General features: G+C 62.2%; 2 protein-coding genes across 2 annotated transcripts in view; one reads left to right on the top strand and one right to left on the bottom strand.

The window, feature by feature from the left end:
* Positions 1-11,368, top strand: part of GPC1 (glypican 1) — a 28,537-nt gene extending 17,169 nt beyond the window's left edge. The window contains exons 2-9 of the mRNA XM_044241972.1: positions 4,333-4,491; positions 6,004-6,395; positions 7,067-7,232; positions 7,959-8,089; positions 8,176-8,295; positions 8,389-8,522; positions 8,872-9,047; positions 9,362-11,368. Of these exons, the coding sequence (XP_044097907.1) occupies positions 4,333-4,491; positions 6,004-6,395; positions 7,067-7,232; positions 7,959-8,089; positions 8,176-8,295; positions 8,389-8,522; positions 8,872-9,047; positions 9,362-9,594 (1,511 nt within the window). The 3' untranslated portion in view covers positions 9,595-11,368. The remainder of the gene's footprint in view (positions 1-4,332; positions 4,492-6,003; positions 6,396-7,066; positions 7,233-7,958; positions 8,090-8,175; positions 8,296-8,388; positions 8,523-8,871; positions 9,048-9,361) is intronic.
* Positions 11,369-11,942: 574 nt separating this feature from the next.
* ANKMY1 (ankyrin repeat and MYND domain containing 1) overlaps positions 11,943-15,694 on the bottom strand; it is a 41,951-nt gene continuing 38,199 nt past the window's right edge. The window contains exon 18 of the mRNA XM_044241971.1: positions 11,943-12,293. Within this exon, the coding sequence (XP_044097906.1) occupies positions 12,157-12,293 (137 nt within the window). The 3' untranslated portion in view covers positions 11,943-12,156. The remainder of the gene's footprint in view (positions 12,294-15,694) is intronic.

Genomic DNA, 15,694 nt, shown 5'->3' on the forward strand with positions numbered 1-15,694 from the left:
GAGAGAGGGAGGCCTGGAGCTCCTGTGTGGACAATGACCAGGGAACGAACCTTCCTCTGTGTGCTCAGTGCCTCCCACCCCCAGCAGGCTGGTGGCCATGCCAGGGGGACCCCTTGGCCACCGGGGCTGGATGGCAGCCGGGAACAGGAGTGGGCAGGGGGCAGTGGTCCAAAAAGAGTACTGCTTGGGAAAGCCTTCTCTACCTGGCTACCCCTGGCCTGCCAGCAAGGCCCAATGGAGGGTGCAGAACTAAGGAAAGAGGAGGGGTGGGGAAGCAGTGCCCTTCCTGCTCTTCCAGACCTGGGCCTCTCACATGGTGTGTCCTGGTACCTGGGGCTGTCCATACAACCGTGTCTCAGCGCCAAGGTGGCCAGTGCAGGCAAACTGTCGACAGGGAATCAGTGTGCTAGTGATGGCTGGGTCCGTTGGTGCAGTCTTTGGGATGTCGCTTTAGAGACAGGTTGAGCAGCAGGCTGCATACTCTCATGTGAGCCTTAGAAGCTTCTGGAGAGATGGGCTTGGCATGGCGCCACCTTCCCTCTGCAGTCTCCTTGGGAGGGCTCTAGCGCCACCAGCCACAGGTGGCTGCCAGGCGTGGCCTGGACACATAAGGTCTGTGTCCAGCACTGGACAGAATGTGCACTGTTGGGGTGAGGGTCTTGGGCTAAAGCGTTGGGGTGACAGTACTGGCGAGGGTGACTGCTGGGTGGGGATGCTCTTGGGAGGCTGCTAAGACAGGACAGTGGGAGCTGTGGCTCAGCAGGTGGCAGGAGGGTGTGGGCCCTAAAGATGTTTGGAGCCCCAGACTGGTAGGGGCTTAGTGAAGAGAAGTCAAGAATCTGGGGTGACCCAAGCAAGTCTGGGTCTGGAGGGGAGAAGATGGACATGGGTGGTCTGCTGCTAAGGAAGAGAAGCCATTGCTGATGGGGTTAGGGAAGTAGGTGTAAGAACTTAACCCTGAGGAGCAGGATCAGAGGGCATCTTGGAATTCAGTGGCAGGGCCTGGAGGAGCAGTGCCACAGGGACTGGGGTGAGGAATGAACCGCCCTCCCCCCCTTCTCCCCCCCAAATTCGATCACCCATGGGAGGAAATGTCCCACAAACTAGGGAAGGCTGTGGCCAGCTTTTGCAAAAACAGCAAAGCGACTGAGGGAGAAAGGAGGGATGGTCGCTGGCCAGCTGGGGGAGGGGTCAGTGGGAAGAGTGGACCCGCCAATGCCTCCCAGGGCGGGGGGGAGCATTCCCTCCCTCCTGGGCAAGCCTTCCTTCCTCTGCAGGTATTGAGCTGAGAGGAGAGGTGGGGGTTTGGGAGCAGAGGGTCTGGAATGACAGAGTACAGAATGCCACCAGTGGGATTTGCACACCGCCAGGAGCAGGGAGCTCATTTTCGCTCCTGGCGGCCCACCACCCCGGCACAAGTTGGCTCTGACCAGGAGACCAGGAGGCACAGGCTTGCTTTTTTTTGGGGGGGGTGCAGGGGGTGCCCTGCAGAACCCACGTCCAGCTGGCTGACGTCCAGGGCTATCAGTGATATGCACACTAGGCCGAGCTGGGCGAGAGTGGGCAGGAGGGAAGCACAGAACTCTGCGTCCTGACTGTCACTGTTGCACCAGCCTCTGCATCCGCCCTGCAGCCGGCTTGGGGGCCGCCTCGGCCCAGCCCGCCCGGGGCCTCAGGCCGGCGCCCGGGCTCTGGCTCCGTGTCTTCACTCCCGTGTGTCCGAGGAGGGAGGGAGGGACGGGGGCTGTGCTGGGGCAGCTGGAACGGCGCGGGCCACCGGGCGGCTGGACGAGGTGGCCAGGCAGGGCTGGGGAGGCTCGGTTGAGGTTGCTGGGGTTTGAGTGATAGCTAGGCTGGCAGTGCCCAGGGGCCACTCAGAGTCTGCCCACAGGGTGGGGGGGTGATTCCTGTGTCTTCTCAGGATTCCTCTGCAGCCCCATCTCTCTGCTGTCCACATGTGCTTGCAGGTTCGGGGAGCTGGTCGGTTGCCTCAGGGTACTGGAGGGCAGCCAGTCATGGATGTTGTCCATCCCTATGACCTTCCAGTGCTTTCTCGCTTTGGCAGCCTGTGCCCACCCAGCCAGCCCGAGTGCCCAGTGCAGCAGAGCCCAGGCTGGCACCTGCCCCCGTCCCAGGGCACGCCCCCAGTTCACCCCCCAGCCCATCTAGACCTTGGTATGTAGAGGATCCTGAGAGGATCCTGAGAGAGGATGCTGTGACAGGAGCTCAGCTTTCTGCCAGTTCGTGCACGGGGACCCCCATAAAGAGGACCCTCATCCTGCCCAGCGTCCTGCCACCTGCTGACAAGGGTCCAGGGCCACACCACGAGTCAGCAAAGGCCCCAAGACAGAGGGATGGGAGGCGTTCTTCAGTCCAGCCCTTCCTGCCTGGAGGTACCTGCCCACCCAGCCCTCATGAGAAGGGGTGCAGGAATGTGGGTGGGTGCCTCCTTGCTCTCGGGCCCTGGGGAGCCAGGTTCCGACCCTTGACCCCAGGTGGCCCTGAAAGCCCTGATTCATCCCGGGGGTCAGGTCTCAGACCCCCAACTGTCACACCCCCTCAGCCCTATCCCAAGGTGGGGGCCAGAGCCCCCCCTCAGACACACATACTAGCATCACTTCCAGGCCCTGGGAGCAAGAGTGGTGGTTCCCCAGACGGGCAGCCACTGCAGGGTGCAGGTGTTTGAGAGCTGAGGGCACCTGGGGCCTGGGGAGTGGGACTGCTCAGGGCCCATGTGGGAAGGGGAAGAAGGAGAGACTGGCCTTCTCCCTCCACCTCCACACCCCCAAACCTCCCCTCCTCTGCTGTATCTGAGTGGTCTCCTCCAGGCACCTCTGACATCCTCCCTCCAGTCCCACCCAGTGTGCAGGGGCCTGCAGCCCGCGCAGCATCGCAGGGCACACGGTCGGCACAGGGCGTGTACACGGCCGCTCTGTTTTGTTCGCTGCTTACCCAGCCCAGGCTTGTGTGAGTGAGTGTGGGAGACGAAGACACTCCTGCCCAGTCTGACCTGGTGGTTCCCACCGACTCTTTAGGATATATCAGCCTCAGGATAATTACCTTTGTCTCCCACCACCCCCCACGCCAAGCTTCTGCTGGAAGCTGCCTGTGCCCTCCAGGCCTCCTGCCGGGGCTGCTCACCCTCCTCTAGGGGTCACCTGGGAGCCCCCCAGCCCTTGGGTCAGCCTCAGGACCCACAGGCCTCTGCCCAGGCTGATCTAGCCCCCGACAACAGCGCACAGGGTGAGCCTTCCACAGACCCTGTTCAGGTTAAACTGCTGCCTCCACTCGGGGCCCAGCCTCCTCCATAGCCTTGGAGCCAGAACTACGCCACTAGGGTGGAGAGGGGAGTGGAGGGCTCTGGGGGCCTGACAGCGGGCAGCCTGAAGGAGCTACTTGGCTCCTCATGGCATAGCATGGACTGGACAGGAAACCGAGTCTCCACCAGCCTGTTTCCCGGTCTGTAAGATGGGGTCCCAGCACCCGCCTCAGGATCGCCGAGGTTGTTAACACTGGCCCCACCACATTTTCAAAGGCTCCTGCTGTGTGGCCCACACACCTCTCTGCACAGCTCCACGGTGGGTGTGTCCGCAGGGCTGTGTGCACTGAGCCTCTGGCCCTGCCCCCAGGAAAGAGCGTGGGTGGTGCACTGCTGGGAGATTAAGGGGTGAGGAGGGCTTTGGTGACAGAGGAAGGGACGCACACCTGATGGGGACCCAGGTGTGTCCAGGCCCCTCATGTGTAGGACCACTCCTCACCAGGCACCCCACCCCCCCAGTCAGTAGCCCCACTCAGGCCTGCAGTCCTCACTGGGACTGTGCACCTCTGGATTGGGGGTAGGAGGAGGCTCTGATGGTCCTGCCCTGCCCTTCGTGGTGGGGGGAGCCCTTCCCCCCCATCCTCAGCCCAGGCCAAGGGCACCCTGCAGGCCTGGAAGCTTGCCCTGGGGAGCCCACAGTCTGGCAGTCCACCCCTGCACAGACCCAGGGCCCGGAGGCTGTTCTGTGCTAGGGCATACATGTCTTGAGCTGTGCCAGGCCCCCCGGGATGGTCTGCCTCACCTGTGTAGTGGCAGCAGGGGGCATTCAGGGGCTGGGAGGACAGCGGACATTCTGGCCCTAGGGCTCAGCCTCCTGCACCCCTGCTTTATGCCACCCCTGCTGGCTTTGCCCCTAAGGGCCTGGAGGCCATACACAGAGGGCAGCCCCACTCCTGTGTCCTGCGCTGGGGACTGCACAATCAACCCAGGCCCCCGCTGGAGCTGTGTCCCATTCCAGGGTCTGCCCAGCCTCTGGGGTCCTTCCTCTCCCTCACAGCAGCTCCTCCCCACAGGAGAGCACCTGAGGGTCTGCCCCCAGGGCTACACCTGCTGTACCAGTGAGATGGAGGAGAAGCTGGCCAACCGCAGCCGTGCTGAGCTAGAGGCCGCCCTCCTGGACAGCGGACGCGCCCTGCAGACCACGTTCGCCACCCAGCTGCAGAGCTTTGATGGTGAGCAGGCCCCTGGGCTTGGGGGGACCTGGGCACGAGGGCAGCTTTCTGGGCGAGGCAGGAGCAGAAGGCTGTGTACAAGCCTCTTCGTGCATCCTGTGGTGTGCACAGCAGTACACGTGTCCGTTTGGGGAGACCAGGCCCAGCCCCTCAGTGGGGACCTTCTTGCTCTAGAAGTGCCTCCTTGTCACCAGCAGACAGGGACAGGCCTTGCCCCGCCCACTGGTGGTGCAGAGCCGGGACAGGGGACTGAGGCTGGGCCTGCCCTGCTATGGGAGCAAGAGGTGGTTGGGGCCCCGGGTGTGGCCTTCCTGTCTCCAGGGCAACGGCTGGGTGGTTGGGAGACTCTCACCAGGTCTCACACCAGGTCCAGGCAGAGAGCAAGTGCCCAAGACAACATGGAGCTGGCTGGTATGACAATGCCCACAGTGGTCACCTCAGGGGAACGAGGTGGGAGCGGGCGTGGGGCCCCCAGGAAGTGACCTAAAGTCTAACTGGAGGGGTAAGGTGCTCTGGCAGAGCCTGAGCGGACAGAAGAGGGAGAGTTTGTGTCTGCAGTCACCAGGCAGTCCCAAGAGGCATTGAGGTCCATGATCTCAGTCCCTGAACCCCTGCTCACCCTTCCACAGCCTGGCCAGGAGCCGCCCACTCCCACCTGTGGTGCTGTGGAGGATCTCTTGCCCCAGCCAGCCCAACAGCCCAAGGCTTGGAGGATGGGGGTAGATGTAGGGGAGCCTGCCCAGGGTCCCAGGGCCTGTGCAGGGAGGGTGGCCATAGCTCTCAGAGACAAGTCTGAGTGGAGGGTCTGTGTGGTTACAGACTCTACTTATCCCTTCCAGAGGGGGTGGGAGCTCTTGGGGGTCCCATTCTGGACACTTAGGGTGCAGGGGCATTTCCCCAAAACCATGGAGGTCTGCTGCACAGGCTCATGCCCTGCTCTCCCCCTGAGGGCTTCAGCATGCCTTTCCAGCTCCTGAGCACATCCCAAAGGTGGTAGGAGACCCTCCCTGGGCGATCAGGCAGGCCAGCTTCTGGGGGCAGGACAAGAGCTGAGGTTTATGGAACCCAAGGGAGGGCATCTAAGAGAAAGAGGAGGACAGCCAGACACATGGTGGTTGGAGGCAGTGCAGGGGGCAGCCGGCAGAATGGAGGTGGATCCCACTCCCGGCTCAGGACCCACCCTACAGGTGATACCAGTAGGTCACTGAAGCACCCTGTGTTTGTGCCCAGCCTCAAAATGTCAACTGGAGTCCCAGTTGGAGGCCCTGAGGCCCAGGAGGGACCCCCAGGCAGGCTTTTGCACCCCTGGCCATTGAGGAGGGGGGAGGTCTGAGAGTCCTGGGGCACCCAGGGCCCTTCCGGCCTCCACAGCCTGGGCTCTGATTCTCCCAGAGTATTGGGGATGCTGGGCAGAGCCCCCCGCCCCCAGGAATCCGGCTCCGCTGAGTCTTGGGGAATGGGCAGGGGGCCAGGAGACCCTGGGAGGCCTCACACCCACTTCCCGGGGCCCAGATCACTTCCAGCACCTGCTGAACGAGTCGGAGCGGGCGCTGCAGGATGCCTTCCCCGGCACCTTGGGCGAGCTGTACGCGCAAAGCTCCAGGGCCTTCCGGGACCTGTACGCCGAGTTGCGGCTCTACTACCGCGGCGCCAACCTGCACCTGGAGGACACGCTGGCAGAGTTCTGGGCCCGCCTGCTGGAGCGCCTCTTCCGGCAGCTGCACCCACAGCTGCTCCTCCCCGACGACTACCTGGACTGCCTGGGCAAGCAGGCCGACGCGCTGCGGCCCTTCGGGGAAGCCCCTCGCGAGCTGCGCCTGCGCGCCACCCGCGCCTTCGTGGCTGCTCGAGCCTTTGTGCAGGGCCTGGGCGTGGCCGGCGACGTGGTACGGAAGGTGGCCCAGGTGCGCACAGCGGCCCCGCCTCCCAGCCCCACCCCCATCCCTCTGCCCTAGGCTTGCAGGCAGCAGTTCCATCCCACATCCCATCTGGGCACAGAGCTCTGATGTAGGCAGCAGTCCCTCCTCTGTTGGGCTGGGTCCCAAGCAGGATGGGGTGGGGGGAGAAAAACAGGGAGCTGGATGCTGAGCCAACCGCAGGGGTCTGGTGGACGGGAGCGGGGAAGTGGGGTGGACAACATCGGGAGACCAAAACAGGCTGGGCCTGAGGCCTTGAGGGCCAGGAGGGTACCTCCCCCAAGAGGCAGCCCGAGTCAGACCCACAAAGCCCTGGGCGTGAGCCACCTCCCTCTCAAGCTGGAGTCCTTAGCGAGTCCCCTTCCCAGCCGAGCCCTTGTCCCCTCATCAGCATGGAGGGGAGGCGCGCACACACTTCTCGTGAGGCTCAGGAACAGCGCTGTTCCAGGGACTCGGCGCGCTGGGATGGCTGCAGTGAGGAGGATGGCCCAACCCCTGGGAGCCTGCATGACCCTCTGAGATGAGACAGGGTCTCCAAGACACGTTGGGGCTGAGCTGCAGCCTCCTGACTTCTGTCCCAAGCCCTCCACCCTGGGGCTCCTTGGAGGGCTGGACATGGCCAGCTGTCAGGCGGGGCTCAGGCGGCCTTGCCTCCCCAGGTGCCTCTGGGCCCGGAGTGCACGAGGGCCGTCATGAAGCTGGCATACTGCGCACCTTGTCTGGGGGTCCCTGGCGCCCGGCCCTGCCCTGACTACTGCCGCAACGTGCTCAAGGGTTGCCTAGCCAACCAGGCCGACCTCGATGCCGAGTGGAGGAACCTTCTGGGTGAGCCATCCCCACCACCACGTGCCAGAGAAGGGGTCTGCAGGAGCAGGGACACAGCCAGCCCGCCCTCTGGAGCATGGGCCATGGCCCTGGGAGGGGGAGGGGCCCGGAGTCATGGGATGGGAAGGCCATTTGGAACAGAGCGTGACCCCAACTGCTACCTGGCATGCAGCCCTCTGGGGTCATGGCTCCCCATCCTCCCTCCCCTCCCCACCCCCGAGCAAGTGCCCCGCTGTGCACACATACAACACACCTGTGACCTAGTGCAGGGCACCCATGCCTGAACTAACATGCACGTGTGGCACACCTAGTGGGCTGACACTCGTGCACATTTGCACGTGTGCACAGACGTGGCTGACGGGAGGTGCACCAGCAGGCCCAGATGCCAGCCAGTGTACGCCCTAACGTGTGCTGGCGTGGCTAACCCACACATGTGTGCTGACTTGTGCTCACATGTGTGTGTTAGGATGTGGTCTGAGCACATGTCAGCTGGCATGGGCACATGGTGGGCCAGTGCAGTTCGTGCCAGCACACACGTGAGGTTCCATATACATGTTGTGTGCACGCACCTGCCAGCACACATAAGAGCTAATGTGTTCGTGAGCGGACACCTGTGGGCCGGCGTGTGTGTGTGTCAGCACGTGCCTGAGCTAGCATGTTGACGTGAGGTAGCTAGCATGCATATTTACAAAATGCTCTCTGTGCATGTGTTCACACTTGGGCCAGATTCCATGGTGCTCATCACCGACAAGTTCTGGGGCCCCTCGGGAGCAGAGAGTGTCATCGGCAACGTGCATTTGTGGCTGGCAGAAGCCATCAACGCCCTCCAGGACAACAAGGACATACTCACGGCCAAGGTGTGGGCAGGCAGGTGCAGCGGGCATGGCGGGGCAGCCCAGAGTTGGCCTTGTGCCACTCCAGGACCCCCATGGTCTTCCCCCAGGTCATCCAGGGCTGTGGGAATCCCAAGGTGAACCCCCAGGGCTCTGGGCCCGAGGAGAAGCGGCACCCGGGCAAGCTGGTATTACAGGAGAAGCCTCCCACTGGCGCACTGGAGAAGCTGGTGAGCTACCCTCAGCCGGCCAGGCCTGGGGTGGGCAGGGGACGGGAGGCCAGGCTGAGCAGGGTGCCCCATGGCCTGGCCACTGCCCTGCAGGTCTCGGAGGCCAAAGTGCAGCTCCGGGATGCCCAAGACTTCTGGATCAGCCTCCCCGGTGTGTTGTGCAGCGAGAAGTTGGCCATGAGCAGTGCCAGTGATGACCGCTGCTGGAACGGCATGGCCAAAGGCAGGTGGGTGCTGCCCAGCTGCCCATCGGCCAGCTGGCCTCAGAAGCCTCACCCAGGCCCCTCATCTGGCCTATGTCACCAAGTGCTATGTGCACGGGGCCATGCCTGATGCCGGGCACGCAGTGGGACATGGGAAGCCTAGACAAGGGCCTGGGCCAGCCCCCAGTGGTGTGCGCCCCACTCGGTGCATCCACACCACACTCTGGGGCTCCTGGCAGCCTCCGACAGGCTGCGGGGGGTCTCAGGCTTGCCAGCACCTGGACAGGAGGAGAGGAAGTGGGAGGGCATGCCAGAGTAGCACCCCATTGCAGGGAGCAGGCAGTGACCCAGGGCCTGTCCTCGGCCATTCTAGGTACCTCCCAGAAGTGATGGGAGATGGCCTGGCCAATCAGATCAACAACCCCGAGGTGGAGGTGGACATCACCAAACCCGACATGACCGTCCGCCAACAGATCATGCAGCTGAAGGTCATGACCAATCGGCTTCGCGGCGCCTACAGTGGCAACGACGTGGACTTCCAGGACGCCAGTGAGGGCGGGGCCCCAGGGACTGGGAGCCACAGGGTGGTGTGTGGGAAGGGCACAGAGCAGGGACCCTCCCAGCCCCTGGGCCCACATGGTGGCTCTGGTTGCTGCCGCTCCCTGGGCATGGACACCAGGCACCCCCCCACACACACAGACACCCATATCCCCAAGCACAGCTGCCTGACCAGGATGTCCATCAGGCCTTGACAGGTCCAGGTGGAACACAGGAGGCCCCCATGTCGGGAGGCTGGGCTCTGGGTCCCCGGTGCTCAGGGTCCATGGCAGGGCGGGCCTACTGGAGCATCCTCTCCTCCCCAGGTGACGACAGCAGTGGCTCGGGCAGTGGTGATAGCTGCCCAGACGACCTCTGTGACCGGAGGGTCAGCAAGAAGAGCTCCAATTCACGGACGACCCTGACTCATGCCCTCCCCGGCCTGTCAGAACGGGAGGGCCAGAAGACGGCGGCTGCGAGCTGCCCCCAGCCCTGCGTGTCCCTGCTGCTGCTGCTCCTCACCCTGGTCCTCTCAGCTGCCAGCCCCACGTGGCGGTAACTGCCCCAGGCCCCAGGGACTGAGGCCAAGAACTGACTTTGCCAAAACGCAGAACAGATGATATTTAATTCTCCACGGCCTAGAGGCCCCAGGGCAGGACAGGGGGGGACAGTGAGGGACCCCGGCTCTGTGACTGCACTGAGGGGGTGGGGGGCAAGGGCGCTGGCCCTCCCTCCTGGCTCCACCGGCCACCCAGGCTTTTAGTTTTGTAGGAGGCCCTCAGGTCAGCCAGGAACAATGTCCCCAAAAGCCATGTATTTCAGGGACCTGGGGGATGCCGGTGGCCACCTCCCGCCTGCCCACCTGCGCCTCTCCCCCCAGCTCCCTGAGCAGCATCCCGCTGGAGAGAGCGAGCCTGTGCCTTCCTCTCCTGCCTCTTCCCACGGAGAACTTTGGGCTCCAGGTGTCAGAAACCGAAGTCCAGCCCTGGGCGCCTCAGGATCCCCGGGAGGGCAGCAGGGTGCCTGCCATTTAGGGGCGAGCGGACCTCTGAGATTATGCATGAACCTTCCGACTCAGCCAGGCCCCCGTGATCTCACACACACACACACACACACACACACACACACACACACACATATCTGCCGAGCCCCTCAGCCTCCAGGAAAGTTCTACCTGGGCTGGAACCCTTGCTGACTGTCCATGTGGACCTCATTCTCTCCAAGGACTAGCTGCAAAGGCCTGGGGTGCACAGGGGCCGCCATGGGCACAGCCTCACCCACTCTGGGCATTGGGAGACCTGCGTGCAGGGCTGGGGGTGCTGATCCTGGCCTCCCCAGGAGAGCAGGCTAGGCCCTCCGCAGACATGGGCACCCCCTTGAACACAGGGCCCCATGACTGTCCAGAGGGCCTGCCTGCCCATGCTCCTGCCTCATCACCACCAACCCAGGGCCCCATGCTCGGGGTGATGCAGGCAGTGCTGGAAGCTACACCTGGCCAGAGGATCTGGGTGGCCGGTGAAACTTCAGCTCGACCAGGGGGTCTGACCCCGCGAGCCAGAGGGCCACCTGGGTCCCTCCTGACCTGCCAGCTGTAGGGCCCTGGGGGGCTTTGATAGTTAAGGGCTTTTCCAAACGTACAGACATTCACAGACGCTTTCCATCTGTTCACTCAGAGCTGCTTTTCAGCTCCTTCTCCCAGAGCTTGGAAGGACTGGGGGTTCCCAGACCTGGGGGCCACCCCTGCTCACTTGGGCTGTCCAGACCCTCCCCCAGGCTCAGGACCGACCCCCCTCCCTTCTTGGCCCTAGCTGCCCTGGGCCCTGGGGAGGGGGCTGGACCCCGCCAGATAAGGGCTCAGGCAAGAGGACCCTCGAGGGTCTGTGGGATGCTGAGCCACTGTGGCCAGGGACAGCAGTCCTAACCAGCACCAGGGCCTGACAAGGCCACTTGACGCTGCTTTGCCTCACCTCCCACGCTGGCCAGGGCCCCCAGCCTGTGCCCCACCAGGCAGCACACTCCCACAGGAACTCCCACCCCACAGTAACCCTGCTCATGCCAGGCTGGGGGGCAGGGCCTGGGGCCTCCTTCCCTGTAGGTGAGGGCCAGCTGGACTCTCAGGGTCTCTGAGGTGGTGGCTGCCTGTGTGTCTGGATGGCAGCATGTGGCTGCACATGGCCGTCCCGTCGGGGGCCTACACTGTATGTCTCCCTGCTGGGGCGGCCCAGCACAGTCCCCAGTGAGGCGGTAGCCAGGCCTGCTGTGTCCTGCTGCACGGTGTCAGCTGGCGTCCTATGCTCTTGAGTCCTTGTACGAATAAAAGGTTGGAGAGCTTGTGTGGCTGCTGCGGACCCCTCCTGCACAGCTTGGGCGGGTGCGTGCCCCTGGGCCTCACACAGCAGGACATGACTAAGGACATGTGGAAGGGGTTCTTGCGCCCAGACAGCACCCCTGGTCTGGTTCTCCCCATCCCACTCTGGGCCCACACGGTGTCTGGGAGAAGGAGGAGGCCAGAGCCCACCTGCTGTCTACTTCTCTGCTCTGGACTCACATCCTTTCACCGGCCCTGGGAAGCTTCCAGTTCCTCCAAGTAGCCTCCGAGACACCCAGGAGGCCAGAGCGTGGGGACCGCATGGTTCTGAGGCCAGGCCTGTCTGGACATCCCGATGGTCCAGTCTGTCCCCAGGGCCAAACAGGGCCCGCACCCGGGGCAAAGCTGCCAGCCCCACTCCACCCCCTAGAGTGCCCCGCTGCCCAGAAGCAAGAGCTGCTGCAAGGTCACTTTATTTGGGAACTGTGGCCATGCTAGTCTGCCTGGAAACGCCCCGCACAGCCTCTCCTCCCTGGGCCTATGTGCCGAGGAGCCTATGGCCAGGACCCCGCTCGCCTGTGCAGGGGTGGGGGGTGGCATGCCCTGGGAGGGAAAAACAAGGCTTTTCCAGGGCTTTCGGTTCCTTGTGGCCCAGCAGTGACCAGGGGCTCACCAGCCCGCCCACCCTAGAGCCAGGGGATGGCAGGGTGGTCCAACTCCTCCCAGTGGGTGGGGGTAGGGGGACGGCCTCCCTCCCTGGGCGGGCTGGGACACAGCCTCCAGAGTTCACGGAACACGTGGATCACCAGACACTCATTCCTGGTTGTATGTGGAGTAGTTTTTCGGCCGGCCTGGTGGCTTTGGGGGCTCAGGCTTCTGGCTTGCCTTCTTGCCCGGGTGTTTTGAGGACTTCCGAAAGTTCTTTGTGAACACAGCTAATTCTGTTTTCCCTGTGGGGGAAGGACAAAATGAGAAGGGCTTCCAGCACCAGCCAGGGGCAGGTGGGGACCAGGTCAGGGAGAGGCCTCTCCCTGGCTCTGGGTCCCAATTCATTCCCCTGGAGACCGCCAGGAAGCCGCAGACATGAGGACCAGCCTCTGCTGGTGGCCGAGAGCAGCCAGCCTCTCCAGTGGGCAGGCCGGCGCGGGGCTCCACATGCACACACACGTGGGAAGCCATGTCCTCCTTCCCTCCAGGAGACCAGCGCTCCTTTACCTGGAGACAAGCCCTCTGGCCAGAAATTGCACGTATAATCAAAGGGCTAGCTCTAGTTCAGGGTAGACAACAGATCTCCTAGTGAACGTGGAAGGATTGGAACTGGGGGCCTGTGCTCCTGCGGGAAACAGGATAGGTGGCAAGTCGCAGGTCCAATCTGTCAAAGATGGGGGTTGGGTGTAGGGCTGGTGACGGGGCACGGATGGACAGGATCCAGTGACGGGCAACCTCAGTGAAAGGAAATGCTTCCCTCCTTCCTTTGCGGGGCCTGAAAATGCGAGCAAGACTCTGCAGGGTTTCCAGCAGAAACCCATTTCCGGGCCCGACCCGGGAAGGCAAAGAAGCGAGGCAGCCAGGAACCTCTCAGGAGCCTCAAACCACACAGCAGCAGCAGTGGGAACCAGACAGACTGTCCCAATCAAGCATGAGCCCTGGGAGGAAACACCAGGAAATGTCTGGTTTTGATGCTCACAGCGACGAGCCCGCCCCACAGACAGCTCAGCAGACAGCTCTGCGCGCTGCACACTGCACAAGGCAAGGAACGCCGCAAACCCAGTAGCCATCGCAGGGCTCCGGAGTATGGGGTCGTGCTGCTGCCGGGCGGGGCTTGCCCAGAAACCATCTCCCCAGAGCGGGAGTCCCGCGGGTCCTCAGCCGATATCAGGCAAGACTCCCCGACACAGGCAGAGTAAGCCCTTGGGAGAGGGAGTCCCATATCACCCGCGATGGGAACTTAAATTAAAAATTACAGCATGCCCCAAAGACACCCACCACTGAGAGCCAGAGCTGGAGAGCGTCAGGTTGGCGGGCAAACGGTCTACAGAAGTTTGTGTGGGATCAGAGAGACGGAAGCCCTCGGGTTAGAACAAGCCCATTGTTTAAAAGAAAACAGCAGACTAAGGAAAAGCATCAGCCAGAGCTGAGATGGGGACCCCCCAAAGGAGACAGGGACCCCACAGACATGGGGACCCCATAGGAGACAGGAACCACACAAGAGGTAGAGACCCCCCCACAGAAAGCAAGGGCCCTTCCCACAGAAAATGAGGACCCCACAGGAGGTGGGGCCCGCACAAGAGGCAGGTTGGCAGGAGCTCCATGCCTTTGGCCAGCTGTGGCGGGGAGGCAGGTCAGGGGCCCAGTGAGCTGGTTGTTTCAGAGAAAGGAAAGCCCCCTGCACCTCACCCACAGGCTGGCAGCCTGAGTGCAGCCCCCAGGCTACAGAGACCAGGCCTATCTGAGTCCCTCTGGAGGAAATTCTGGAAAAGGCAAGTCTGAGGAGGGGAGCAGATGAAGGGCTTGCCAGGGGGTGGGCGAGAAGGGCACATAAAATAACCCGTGGGGGGCCCTCGACTAGCTACATGGCGAAGCCCAAGCAGTCCCAACCTCACACCAGCAACATGTGAACTGGGGACAGACTAAGAAGCAAACTGCGGAAAGCCACACTTCAAGCACAGAGAAGACAAGGGGACATTATGACCCGAGGGCACAGCAAGCATCCCCGGAGACACAGAGACGCTAGCCGCAAGGACGCCATGGGCATCCGTGGCCACTCCAATGTTCTGTCCCACACAAGACGGACCAGACATGAAAGCACAGGCCATGGCACACATCAGAGGCTCCCACCGTCGAGAACAGAGCCATCCCGGCAAGAACATGCACTGCAATCCCACTCCCATGGAGCCCAATCCCTGACGTGGGACTCCAAATGCCGGAGAAATAATAAAGAGGATGGCAGGGTGGCCACGGCAGCCCAGTCAGTTGAGCATCTGACTCTTGACGTCGGCTCAGATCATGGTCTCAGGGTCATACAATCGAGACTGAGCCCCGAGTCAGGGATTCTCTCTCTCCTTCTGTCCCTCCTCCCGCTTGTGTGTGCGCACTTCCATGCTCTCTCTCTCTCAAATAAATAAATCTTTAAATAAATAGGATAAATAATCATTAGTTACATCTGAAAAAGTACTCAATTTTCCTTGTCATCAGAATGAAGAAAGAGATTTTCCAAAGCGCTATGCAGTGTAAAATCTTACAATAGAAAGCAGCCCCACGTGCCTTTTAGGGACACAGGAAGGAAACGCGAAACCATCTAAGGGGACAGGAGTGGGGGGTTGGCTGCTTCTCATTCCAGTTCTTTAAAAACCAGGCATGGGATGAGCACAGCTCAGGGTGGACATCAGTGTGGACAGGTGTCCCACACAAGTGGTGGTAGGTCAGGGATCCTTGTATTGTTTTGTGGATTTTTTAAGATGTTCAAGGTGGAACCAGCCCAGATACAGGTTTTGTGGGGCTGTGAAGCTTTTCAAGTGTGAGGGGAGGTGGGTTCTTCAAAATAAAAGAACCCAAACCGCAAACAGAACTAAGCCAGACACATTGGCTTGTGGTCAGTCTGCTGCCGGGACCCAAGGAAGGGGACAGGGCAGTGCTTGCCTCCCAACGACAGGGTGGGGGGTGCCTCCAGTCTGTGGCAGGAAAGGAACCCACAGCTCCTGGCCCTGTGTTGTCTGTGTCCTTCCTGTGATCCACGAGGCCACCCCACTGTCTGTCTCTCCGGAGATCACAGAACACTGGATTCTGGGTGGAACCCTGACAACTGTGGGTTCCAATCCCTTGGAGTCCATCACTAACATTCCAGACAGACCATCCCTCTCCATCCTGAGCTCATCTCGGGCTGCTCCTCTTTTAGACGCCCTGGATCACTTCTGTTCCTGGCTACCTGGGCATCTCCTCCCAAGGCTTCCTTGACCTCACCTGGCCACCCCTCGGGGTGCTGCCCGCTCTCCCAAGGGCCCGGGGAGGGGTCATAGCAACCAGCCCAGTCCCTCCATCTCCCCAGCCCTGGCCCTCCGCGCACATCCCGAGGATGGGGCTTCCTCTCAAATGCTTCATCCTTGCCCGGCCCTGTGGGCTCCCCTGATCCAAATGGAGCCCATTAAGCCCTCGCTCCCCTTCCTGGGCCTCACCCTCTCCAGAGCACACCGCCACAGATGCCGCGTGCCCATGGCCCTGCATGCTGGCTCTCCAGCCAGAGCATCCCTCACCCACCCACTGCTGGGCCCTCTCTCTCCAGTGCCCCCCTGACCCACTGCTCCCCCACTGAGCTGGGCTCTGTTGTCGGCCAGGTCCCCTGGAGCCGTGGGCA

The sequence above is a fragment of the Neovison vison genome, chromosome 3 (genome assembly GCF_020171115.1).
Source record: "Neovison vison isolate M4711 chromosome 3, ASM_NN_V1, whole genome shotgun sequence".
In the NCBI taxonomy this organism is placed as follows: domain Eukaryota; kingdom Metazoa; phylum Chordata; class Mammalia; order Carnivora; family Mustelidae; genus Neogale; species Neogale vison.